This window comes from Sebastes fasciatus, chromosome 10, assembly GCF_043250625.1.
Source record: "Sebastes fasciatus isolate fSebFas1 chromosome 10, fSebFas1.pri, whole genome shotgun sequence".
Classification (NCBI taxonomy): Eukaryota; Metazoa; Chordata; class Actinopteri; order Perciformes; family Sebastidae; genus Sebastes; species Sebastes fasciatus.
This window is the reverse complement of record NC_133804.1, coordinates 19,250,564-19,263,370: the sequence shown is the minus strand read 5'-3', so window position 1 is coordinate 19,263,370 and position 12,807 is coordinate 19,250,564. Positions and strand designations below refer to the sequence as shown.

The following is a 12,807-nucleotide window of genomic DNA, read 5'->3' as shown; positions in this document are numbered from 1 at the left end:
TCTGTTTATTATCAATACTGTATATACTGCTCCTATTTTTATACTTCCTTCTATTTAAATGGTTCATATTTTGATACACTTTGTTTAGCTCTTCTTTTTTTTTTTACTGTGTTAGCTGATGCATCTTGTTTTTTGCATTATCCCCTTTACTGCTGTACACTGCACATTTCCCCACTGCGGGACTAATAAAGGAATATCTTATCTTATCTTTTTTCGATTTCCTAACCGATAATCAGAAATGAACGAGGAGCGCCTGAACGCAACATAAATACTACTGCGCAGTTCAGGGACTCACTACTGCCTGTTGTTGTTTATCAAACACTTGTGACAGAGGTAAGTCTAGTAAAAGGTTATTATTATTAATGCAAACTTGTTACTGTTGATGATTATTTTCTAGGCTTCAGGAATATATACTATGTTGAGTTATTTGAGCTGTTATTAGTTAACTATTATGACAGTAGAAATGGTGATGCGACGTAGTTACAGTATATTATCAAATCAGGGGTCATATTTTGGTATGTAACTTTTGAACAAATTAAAGTAAATAACCAAATGAACGTTTTTAAAGAAACTGCGTTGTCATGCAACGTGGGCCAAATGATGCTATTTAATCTGTAACGTTAATGAGGAGTTCAAGTCATATCGTACAGACCATAAATGTGCTAAATTGACCTTTTTAGCGAAAAAGATATGCCCACATGTTTACAAAGCGGTTGCAAAATGTGGGGGGAAATGCTGTCGTGTGCAGTACATAGTTATAGAAACATTTTTACAGTCAAGTCAGCTAATTAAAATAGGCTTTAGGCTAATATATATGCTATAGTTGGTTTTTATTTGATTTCACTTGTGAACTATTAATATTTGACACGATAAAAACATGTCTGATTTATGTTACTTTTCCGGTTATTTGTTGTGACTGCTGGTTTAGCAACAGGAGTAACAATATTGAGTGCTTTAAACCGTATATACTGGATGAGTTCCCGTTCGTCCCATTCTGCCGGCATGCGCCTGAACGCGACACACCGCTGACGTAACAACAGGATTTGGGGAGCAAGATTAGAGGAAGCATCATGAATGCATGTGCTCAGCTCAGTCTCCTCCCTCACTCTCCTCCTTTGTTTTCCATTGAGAGGCTTTTCTCTGGGTTGCATCGATGGAAGTTTCCACTATCTATCTACTGTGTACATTTGTTGTTCCTCTTAGAGTTTAAGCTGTTTCAATAAACTGTCCTCTCTGCTCAGATGTCTACTGCAATGAGTCTGCGTCTTCTCCACTGCTACTCAAAGCCAGGTGAAGCAGTAGTCACTAAAACCATAATATATAACACAGGGGTCAGCAACCTTTACTATCAAAAGAGCCATTTTTAGTCAAAATTAAAAAAAGCTAAATTCTGTCTGGAGCCACAAAACATTTGAGCATTGTGATGAAGGTAACACAGTTTATAGTCTAAGTATATAGTATATAAGTCTAATGCAGTGAGGGCCAAAGTGCAAATGTGCGATGGAGTATTAGGGCCACATTGAGGTAAAAAAAAATCTGCATTTTCTGAGAATAAAGTCATAGTTTTACGAGAATAAAGTCGTAATATTACGAGAATAAAGTCATAACTTTACGAGAAAAAAGTCGTAATATTACGAGAATAAAGTCATAACTTTATGAGAAAAAAATTAATATAACTCGTAAAATTACTACTTTATATATATTGACTTTATCCTCATAATACTACAACTTTTTTTCTCATAAACTTGTGACTTTGTTCTCATATTACAACTTTTTTTCTCATAAACTTGTGACTTTTTTCTCGTTATATAATGACTTTATTCTCGAAATCTCAGATTTATTTATTTTTTCCTCAATGTGGCCTAATACCCCGACGTACTGTCGTACCATAGACCTACAACAATGATAAATAAAAATGAAAATGGAAACAATAAAAAGTTATTCATTTCCATTTTTAAAAATCTACAGGGAGCCACTGGAGAGGGGCTATAGAGCCGCATGTGGCTCCGGAGCCGCAGGTTGCAGACTCCTGGTGTAACACACACACACAAAATGAGGCATCATCTCATCACATTTCTATGTATCTCCAGGCACTTATGGATATGGTCTTGGTGCCATTCGCCCATTCAGTCTCAGTGTGCAGAGAGAGGGCTTCAGTAAGTACTGCTACAAACCAAGAGCTATTCATATAGATGACATCCATCCTCAGTGGAGTGACCACATGAGTGTTGTTTGAAATGATCTAACCATATACCCTCCTCTCTCCCTCTCTTCTCCTTGTAGAGTATGTTAATGCTCAGGAGCTGTCAACAGACCTGAGGTCCATCACTGACCGGGCTGCCACAACCCTCCTCTGGACCGAACTCTTTAGAGGTCACACATACTGTGATTGCTATGCAGATAGATTATGTTGTGCATAGGGTTAAAGGCTTAGTGTTATTCTATATTTTTGTTTTGTGAACCAACAATTAATTTCATTGGGTTCATTGGGTTCATTGGGTGACGTTTTGCGTCACCCAATGAGCCAGCGTAAACTCTCCAACATGCTTGGCACACGGGAAAGGCTTCAGTTGGTTGCAATCGGCAACCTCACCTCACAACTACTGCCAGATCCTACACACTGGACCTTTAAAAAAAGTCCACATAAAATTCGCTATTTACAAGTCCCTAACAAATACACTATTTCCTCCAGTTTGAGTGAAGTTTGCTAAAAACTGCAGCGCCCCGCTGTTTAAGGAAATGACTCTCCCTTTTTAAAAATGAAACAATATATTATACAGTATATGAATGAATGAGCTTTGGGCTGTGTGCCACAGATAGGGTAGGGAAGTCAGAAAGTATCAAGAGACAAACTAATGCATTGATGGTTTTGGTCCTTTTAATGGAATTTCTTGACAATAAGAAAAATTATAACTCTTTTTGAACACCTACCTGAAGGTTTGGCGATGACCATGAGTTACCTGTTCCGTGAACCTGCCACCATCAACTACCCGTTTGAGAAGGGCCCTCTGTCACCACGCTTCCGTGGAGAGCACGCCCTCCGCCGCTACCCTAACGGAGAGGAGCGCTGCATTGCCTGTAAGCTGTGTGAGGCCATCTGTCCTGCTCAGGTGAACACGGACACACAGTCATATCCTGCTATAAAGATTGTAGTGTAACTGTAGTGCACTTTTTAAGGACCATCATTCATTATCAGCAGCTCATTTCATTTTTGTTTTCATTCTTATAGTGGATGTATATTCTGAGCTGTCCTCACTCAAGGGCAACCTTGTTTACTATAACGTGTCCTGGGTAAAAACCTTTAAAAAACTAAAACAGAGAGCCTTAGTCATGTAAATTTTGCATTATGTTCATTCTGCATCCCAGTGTCTCTTTCCTTGTACTTTTCTAATGTAGATTCATGTATTATACATTGAGAAGTATAGTCTCAGATTCACAACAACTTTGTAGGGTTGTCACGATACTGTAATTCCTAACTTTGATTCAATACCTTGAAATATCGATATCCGATACCACTGGGAAAAATTGACACAACATTGAGGGCATACATTTTTAGATTTTTATTAAAAGATAAATAGCAGTGTGTGAGTCAACTCGCTGTCGGAAAGAAGAGAGAGCAGAAAGCGCGGCTGGTACCCTGTATCATTACTGTGGAAAATGAGTATTGAAACTATTTCAAACATTCAATAACGATATGTATCGATACTTCTATATTTTGAATTTATAACATTACAACTTTGTTTTATCTGGTGGCCCATGCAGAAAATGATTCTCCCACACACAAAAAAACCCAATTCATCCTTTATGCACAAAAGTTAAGAAAATCTTCTTAAGTGTGTGGCTAATTCATGTTGCTAATACTTGAACACTATTCACATATAGTACATCCTGTATTCTGTTAATGCTATGATTTGATTTCTACAGACTAATATGTTCATCCCCACCGACTGTACTCAATTAATCTCACAGTACCTGCTGCTGATTAAGTCAATGCTGAAATACGCGTCTGTCCCATCTGACTTTGGTTTTGTCTCCTCACTTTCCTCCCTATGTGGAGCCCAGGCCATCACCATTGAAGCTGAGACTCGAGCCGACGGCAGCAGGAGAACTACACGCTATGACATCGATATGACCAAATGTATCTACTGTGGCTTCTGCCAGGAAGCCTGCCCCGTTGATGCCATTGTTGAGGTAAGAATAAGCATATCCTGTATACTGAATTGGACATTCTATGGAGCTGAACCAAGGTGGCTATTGGCAGAGTAAAACTGTATTTCTGTCACCTGAAATATGTATTTAATAAAAAGGATTCTTTCTAGTTTTGTGCCATGGGATCTTTTTCACAAACAGTTTTCCATCTACATGCCCAGTATTTATTTACTCTGCATGCCAACACATACTCTGGTATAGATACTCTAGTCTTCAGTATGCTTCAACCAAAGTGCTTATAGGATCATTTAACAGTATGTGAAACCTCCTTTTTGACAGCAGTAACTTTCTATGCAATAGGGTGATCATACAGATTGCTTACCTAAAGTCAATTCCCACCTTCCACCAAGGGTAACATTATTTATTTAATGTTCTCAAATGGGGCATTATGCACTCAACCCACCATCAAATCCTAAAAGTAGAACATGAAATGTTATATCATCTGTGTGGCTTTAAACCTGTAGATGATTAATGTGTATTTTTACCTCCGTCAGGGACCAAACTTTGAGTACGCCACTGAGACCCACGAGGAGCTGCTGTACAACAAAGAGAAACTGCTCAACAATGGAGACCGATGGGAAGCTGAGATAGCAGCCAACATACAGGCAGACTACCTGTACAGATAAATCTGTACACAAGATGTGTCATACATGAAAATTATATCGTCCTCCAATGCAGTAAAGAGATTATTTGTAGCTTTAAAGATATTCCAGGGAGTAACAAATGAGCAGTGAAGCCTTGCAGCCTCAGATTCTGTTGTCAGAACTGAGAAAAAAACATATACGCACAAATCATACGTCTTGTGTTATAAAGACAGATGAAATTATACTTTATGATGTTGTAATCCATGTAGCCTATGCACAGTCTGTGATGGACTATTTTCTGCTGCACTTTAAAAAGCATTTTTTTAATCAGTGTGATCGCTAGCTAACATTTCTGAAAGAGTATATTTATGTAATGTAATTTAAGAGACTGAAATAAATGATGTTTTAAAACTTTAACTGTTCATTCGCCTGTTGCAATAAAACTAGTGCTTTTAGTAGATTTTGTTAAGTAATTTATCACTCAAACAAACAAACAATCCCTGGATCCAGCTGTAGAAATGTGCTTTTCTCTGTTTTATATCACAGTAAATATCTTCGGGTTGACTGTTGGTGAACAAAATAAGCAATTATATCAACTTTACAGTTTTTCTCTGTCTTATATGATAGAACAAATCAGAATCAGGTTTATTTCACCAAGTATATATACATACATGGAATTTGACTCCGGTCTTTATGCAGCTCTCTCAGTGTATTTACACAGAATAGAATAAAGTAAAGAATACAATAATACAAATAAAATAAAAATCAATTGTATATATACAAGTCAAGTGCTCGGGAGTTGTAAACAATACAAATAGTGCAAAGAAATAAATGCTGGATGGAGATGATTATGTACAGCATGTACATGTAGAACTGTCTATATAGTGTATGTACACTGAGTAATAAGATATACTTTTATTGACTCCGTCCAACTGCAGTTACAAACACTAAATTAAAACAGCATCAACAAGAATAATAAACGATTCCACATAAGACAGGGAAACAGTTCTGCAGGAACAGATGTTTCAACACATACACAGTCCAGGTACATAATGAAACATACTATCACACACACCATGGCAGGTATTGCACCCAGGTAGTGCACTGCACCGTCTACCATCTCGCCCATATTGCACAGACAATAGCCCAATATTGCACAGATGCAACATATTGCACTGTCCCAATTGGTAGGATTTATATTTACAGTGACAGGTATGTACATGTTATATGTACATAAAATATGTACATAAGGTTACAAATGATATGTACATATTACAGAAAAATGCGCATTAAAAATACTGTAAATTATAATCTAAAAATATGCAAAGTTTGGGATATTGGGTTGATGAGCATTTTTCACTATTTTCTGATATCTAGACACAAGTGATTAATTGATTTATCGAGAAAATAATCAGCAGATTAATCAATAACGACAATATTCATTAATTACAGACGTTAAAATGACTCTTAAAAAAATAATAAGCAACTAGCAATTGCATTTGCTTTTAGTTTGTCATAGCGACAGGTGTAAAAGGATACTTTATTAGATACAATGCTGGTTGTACAAGGGCTGGATTTGGGTTAATTCTCCAGATGTAAGGGTCTGTTTAACAGACATGCTGAATCATGGAGTACACCATGGTGCTGCACTTTATATTTTTTTATATTTATATTGCACTATCTCTTTTTTCATTGTATCATCTTTTCATTAGCACCTATGGGATTCTCACAATCTAATTTCGTTGTACTACACAATGACAATAAAGGGCTTGAATCTTGAATCTTTTAGTTTGTCATAGCGATAGGTATAAAACGGTATTTTATTAGATGTAACGCTGGGTGTACAGGGGCTAGATCTCTGTTGATTTCTAGATGTAAGGGTCTGTTTACCAGACATGCTGAATCATGGAGTAAACCGTGGTGCCGCACTAGAAATCAAATGCGTGTTTTACCGCTGCGGTGATCACATGATATGGGCGGAAACTGACTCATAGTCCACGCTGAATCTCCCGCGAACGCAGCCATTTACCTCTCTTCTCTCTAGGCAGTGACACCGGTGAGTCTCCGTCTCCTCTCATTACGGGGCCATCCTATATATATTTACAAGTTTGTTGTATATGGGGGAAAGTCAGTTAAAAGAACAGTGAACTTTAAAGGTAGGATTTAGCTTCATGTGTGTGTTGAGAGTGTAAAACACCCAGCAGCGAGGCTTCAGCAGCCACACTAGGCCGCTGGTTTATCATGTGCTAGTTAACGTTAGCTCAGTGCTAACGTTAGCCGTTAGCTCGATGTAAAGTAATGGTTTCCATGCCTCCATGCTAACAGGTTAGCTAGCAGCAGCTCATTTCACTGCTTTGTTCTTGACTCGCTTTTATTTCTCTAGTTAATTGTATTCACTAATTTCACTCAATCTGAACGCGTTAAATCAACGTGACGTCATTATGTTGTGTTTTAAGTTGCCCACCAACTGCTGCGTGGATCACGTTAGTGTGCTTCTTACCGTCTGATTGTTCCAGTCGAACAAGAGAAAAAGTGCGGTCTCTGGTCGGGATGGCGCACTCAACACATTAGCTTTGTTAGCATCCATCCTGCGTTGTAATAACGAGCCCAGGAGTGATGTTAATGGCGTGGTTTCATTCATATTTACAGTGTTTTCCCGTCTAACTGTTATTTCTTTCACAATACGACGGTGCAGTTTTTTGAACATAACCGTCCACACGTTAGCGTCAACGGTTACGTTGCATGGTAACGTGTCCCGACGGTTAGCTTTGGATAGAACATGCTAGAATTGGGGGAACGTTATTATTGCTAGGTAATAGCTCGGCCGTTAGAGCCGTTGGCTGTGAAGTGCGTCAAAAATAACTAGCGTTAAGCTAACAAACGTAGTTATTCTCCCCACATTTAACGACAGGATATTGCTAACATCGCTAGCTCAACTGATCAGCGTGCTAACCATCCCGCCTTGTTTTGTTTAACTTGTAGATAAATCGGAAACATGGCGGACTCAATGGCACAGTGTGTACCGGTGGCGGTGTTCAAGGTACGTGTTTTCTGTTTCATGTATCTGTCTTGTACATGTGTAGATATAATGATACTGTGGTTGTATTAATGCTAGTGGTGCTAGTGGTCAGTGTGTGCAGAACCAGTACCAACCAGTCAGAACTGTCTCTTTTCCTACAGCTTGTCCTGGTAGGAGATGGAGGCACTGGCAAAACGACTTTTGTGAAGAGGCACATTACAGGAGAGTTTGAGAAGAAATATGTTGGTGAGTATCAGTGAATGACAACACCAGTATGTTTCAGATGAGTTAAAAAGACGACTTTAAATCTTAACTTTAATTATTTGTCTTTGTAGTAAACCATTATGCATCAATCACCCAGCCAACATTTGTATGTGGATAGTAAATGGACTGGAAAAATGGGCCCTATATGGGATTGTCCATGGGATCCATAATGGCCCCGTGCCAATTGCCCTTGTGGGTTTCATACAGGAGTACACTGGGTGTTATATTGGCCCAATCTGGGCAACATAAACCAAAACCCATCTCGGCCACAGGTTTAAATTCTATGTGGAAACTACATGGAGACTACATGGCCTGAAATATGGATTGTAAGTGGGTTTGTCAACAGTTTCCATGTTGGCCCCATGCACTAATTTCCCAGTAGTGACCCAACTAGGACCCACACGGGTTGCCCACATGGGGAGCCCATGTGGGACCAGCTTAGTTGACCCAAGTGGGCCCCAGATAAGATGCCCATTCCCACTTGGTACCCAGGTACCCCCAGCATAACCCATGTGGGGCCCACATAACCATGTTGGCTGGGTAGAAGGGTGCACTTCATTGTTCTAATCTTTATGGAAAAGAAAAACTAATTAAAAACAGTGTTGCCTCAGATTGATGGTTTCCAGCCCAATCACAATTTAAAACCTGCCCAATCCAATAAAAGCAAGCCCAAATCATAACCTTGCCAGAAACTTGTGTAAAACCATTACACGCACAATAGAAAACACAGCATAAGCATACAAAGCTTCATATCTGCATCAAATAACCATTAGATAAATAGGGAGGGGGTCTTTAGGGGGAGATAGCAGGTTAGCACTAGACGTCACATAGACGTGGTGTACATCATCTGAAAGCTGGGAACATGAAGATCAATTTGAGATGCAGCTCAACACTGTCAAGTTGTTCTAGTCACAAATAGAAATAAACATTAATTATTTATTTAAAATTAATTGTAAAAGTTTATTAGGGCTTGGAACATTTTGATCGAAGTATATAATGGTAATCCCCATGCTCTATTATATCTCAAAAAATGATCAATAATCCCTCAAAAATACCACATTAAGACAAAAAGACCTTGAGGAACACTATAGAAAAAGCCATGTTGTGATTTGGTATCAAAAACTTTTGAGGTTTGGAGATTTCTGCTAGAATTGCATTTTTCGGCAATTAGATAGCGAGCACTTCTGTTCTGGAAACTGCAGAAACCCCCTTATTGTGAATCTACCTAGGAAAGCCAGCCATCCTCTGAATGCCACTATAACACTTCCCTTGACTCCACCCCCTAAAAGAATAGTCTGCAACATATTTTTCATCTTTCTTGCTCTCATACATCTCGTCTTTGTTTGTAATTCTAGCTACTCTGGGAGTAGAGGTGCACCCGCTGATGTTCCACACCAACAGGGGACCTATCAAGTACAATGTGTGGGACACAGCTGGTCAGGAGAAGTTTGGAGGCCTGAGAGACGGATACTACATTCAAGGTGCTTGTCACAATCCTCAACATGCTGTTTGGTTATTAAACCTTGAACAGTCTGCCCAATCACTGTAGATTTTAATTTAAAACCCTCTTTATTGAATAGTGTGTTAAAACTTCTATCTCCACAGCTCAGTGTGCTATCATCATGTTTGACGTCACCTCTCGAGTTACCTATAAGAATGTGCCCAACTGGCATCGTGACCTGGTTCGTGTCTGTGAGAACATTCCCATCGTACTTTGCGGCAACAAGGTAGACATCAAAGACAGGAAAGTCAAAGCCAAGAGCATCGTGTTTCACCGCAAGAAGAATCTGCAGGTAATAACTGGCCTCACAAAATGATCAACATGTGTCCATCCTCATGCACACACCAATGTTTTCAGTGTTTGTTTGGTCTGAACTATTATTTCTAACTGCCATAATCTGCTTTTTCCCCAGTACTATGACATTTCTGCCAAGAGTAACTACAACTTCGAGAAGCCTTTCCTGTGGCTAGCAAGGAAGTTGATCGGCGACCCCAACCTGGAGTTTGTGGCCATGCCTGCCCTCGCTCCCCCAGAGGTCCAAATGGACCCATCCCTTGCTGCGAAGTATGAAGAAGAGCTTCAAGTGAGTATGACCACACATGTGCAATGTCTGTTTAGGTGACTGAAGTATATTTTAATCCAGCAGTTTCTTTAGCCAAGCAATGTATAAAAAAAAACTCAGCAGGGCACTAATTTACATTGGAAATCTAAAAATGTACTTTGTCTCCTCCTGTCCAGGTTGCATCGAACACAGCACTCCCAGACGAAGAAGATGACCTCTAACCTGTTACCTGAATTTTCCCTTTCACCCCCCCAAACGTGGACAGGAAGTTGTTGGAGTTTTGCCCTCCCTTTACTGTAAAATCCCTTTTCAGATTTTTTATTTTTGAATTTTTTTGTTTGTTTTAAAAACTAAGAAGAAAAAACTTGGTGGAAAAGTTGTGGTTCTAATTTCACTGTATAAGACACACCCCACCCTAGTGTTGTCGTTGGCATGGCAACGTGCTACTCTTCATCGAGCACCCTCCGCTGCACTCAACGCAGCCCACATAATGCTGTTGTACGGTGTACTGGAAGCACTAAGGGGAATAAACTTTGAATAAAAACATTCTCAATATAACATGTCTGTTTGTTGTTTAATTCCCCTGGACAGCATTGCCCACAGGGACACTAAAACAAACTACAAAGTATTTCCAAGAGGCCTTTTTCATGGACAACATTTGACATGTCCTAGTAGCAAAAACACTTTTGTTAAAGATAATGACTCCTATAATCCAGTGTCTAAGTAAGCTGTGACGGTGAGCTAGCAAGCACTAGGGTTGGGCAATATGACGAAATATACAGACAAAACGCTATTGAAGTGTCTATCGTATATTTTCTATATTGCAATATAGGCTAGGCCTATATTTCTTTTTTCTCTATAATTTCACTTCAAATTTATGTTCATTTTGAACTTAAGTTCTTAAAATACTCTACTTTTATTTTTTTCAGGTATATAATTCACAGGAGTACACACATAGGCTTTACCGTGTGGTTATTTCATATAGACTATTTATTGACTTACTAGAAAACGTGCTATATTGTGTTATACATTGTTGTCGAGATATTTAAAAACCTATATCATGATAGAAGATTTCGGCCCTAGCAAGCACGATGCCAGTCCAAAACCCTGAAACTGAAGCAATGAAATGGAATTTATCAATCACAATTATTTACACCTATGATTTTCTGATTAAATGTCTCCTGTGTAAAAGGCCTATTCCCATGCATTAATCTAGATACTATCACAAAGTAACTGACAAAAACCTTGATGGTAGATAGTATCATTCTAGCATAGGAGTAGGCCAACTGGTTATAAGGCATATAATGAAGTAGTGTGCTGTGTGCCACTGTACTTGGATGGAGATTGGCAAAAACAGGGTGGGGCCGGTCTAACAGGTCATAGCTTTTATATAGCAACATACGAAAATATTTACAAAGGTGTTTCCAATCATAGAAGAGACTGTTTAACCCACTGATGGCCACCAGGTGTCAGTGACGTACTTTCATTGAGTGCACAGTGGGCGACGTCAAGAGGATCACGTAATAGTTTTACTCTGCACGTTCATTGTGACGTGTGCCTTGTGTGATTCCCATACTGAAACTATTGTCCATCTGTTCTGAAAATGTACACATACTATACCTGTAAACTGTTGTAAGATATTTGTTGGGTTATCTTGGAAAATATTATCTGTGACTTTGATTTTTTTGAGTATTTTCTAATCAATCTCATTAGCATTGTCACAAAATTTTACTTTCATAAATGTAAATTTGCGAGAGTTAAACCTCACTTTAATGTTTTCAAGAAAGAAATGGAACTATAAATTAAGACAATAACTTAAGCATAAAACAAAAAAGGCTAGTAAAACGGTGAGATTGTGCTCTCATTTTAATGTTTTCACTTAAGGTGCTATTTATTTATATTAACCCCTGGCATGTTTTATTTTACTTATTTTAATTAAATTTTTTTGTTTTTATTTATCCCTTTAATTCCTTTATATGTATTATTTACCTATGTATCAGTTTGTTTATTGTATTGTTCACAGATTTAAAATAAAGTCTTTAAAAAAAAAAGTATTACACAAAGGTACACTTCCATTATTTTTAACCAATTACTGGTGTCAACTGGAAAATAAATATCAAAACGTTTCTTTATGGAGCAAGGCCCTTCATTATAATACAGACAATTAAAATGATACCTATATATATATATATATATATATATATATAATATATATATATATATATATATATATTATATATATATAAAAGGTCAATTATTTATCTTACCCGTTAGCACAATGAGTTTGCCCAACTTTATGAGGTCAGGTTGCTCTCCTCTGATTGGAGTTTAAAGCGACAACACCATGGTGTAGTTGATGTTGTTTATTTAAATTAAGACTAAAATGTATTAGTTCGCCCTTGCTTTTACGACACTGCATTACAAACACACTATCAGCCTGGTTTCACCACATCACTGCTAGTATGATAACCCTGTGTGCTGCATTCAGGTAACATTACAAAAGCAGAAATACGATATTTCTACCTGACAAAAGTGCTTACTTTAGCTTTTTTAATAGGGTACAAATTGGGGTCTTGTATGGAGGACCACAAGAGTCACGTAAATAGTAATAAAGCCTTTAATTGATTAATAACTTACTGTACAGTACAAATAATGAATTTATTTACAA

The 12,807-nt window shown here is 38.1% G+C and overlaps 2 protein-coding genes across 2 annotated transcripts; both read left to right on the top strand.

The window, feature by feature from the left end:
* The first annotated feature begins 233 nt into the window (after positions 1-233).
* ndufs8b (NADH:ubiquinone oxidoreductase core subunit S8b) lies at positions 234-5,210 on the top strand. The gene is made up of 7 exons (XM_074648744.1): positions 234-333; positions 1,242-1,290; positions 2,091-2,156; positions 2,284-2,373; positions 2,938-3,110; positions 4,063-4,191; positions 4,704-5,210. Exons 2-7 carry the CDS (start codon positions 1,242-1,244, stop codon positions 4,833-4,835), a joined length of 639 nt encoding a protein of 212 aa, XP_074504845.1. The 5' UTR covers positions 234-333; the 3' UTR covers positions 4,836-5,210.
* Positions 5,211-6,747: 1,537 nt separating this feature from the next.
* Positions 6,748-10,697, top strand: ran (RAN, member RAS oncogene family). Its single transcript, XM_074648743.1, has 7 exons — positions 6,748-6,849; positions 7,776-7,833; positions 7,974-8,058; positions 9,432-9,557; positions 9,682-9,869; positions 9,990-10,160; positions 10,316-10,697. Exons 2-7 carry the CDS (start codon positions 7,789-7,791, stop codon positions 10,358-10,360), a joined length of 660 nt encoding a protein of 219 aa, XP_074504844.1. The 5' UTR covers positions 6,748-6,849; positions 7,776-7,788; the 3' UTR covers positions 10,361-10,697.
* The last annotated feature ends 2,110 nt before the right edge of the window (positions 10,698-12,807 follow it).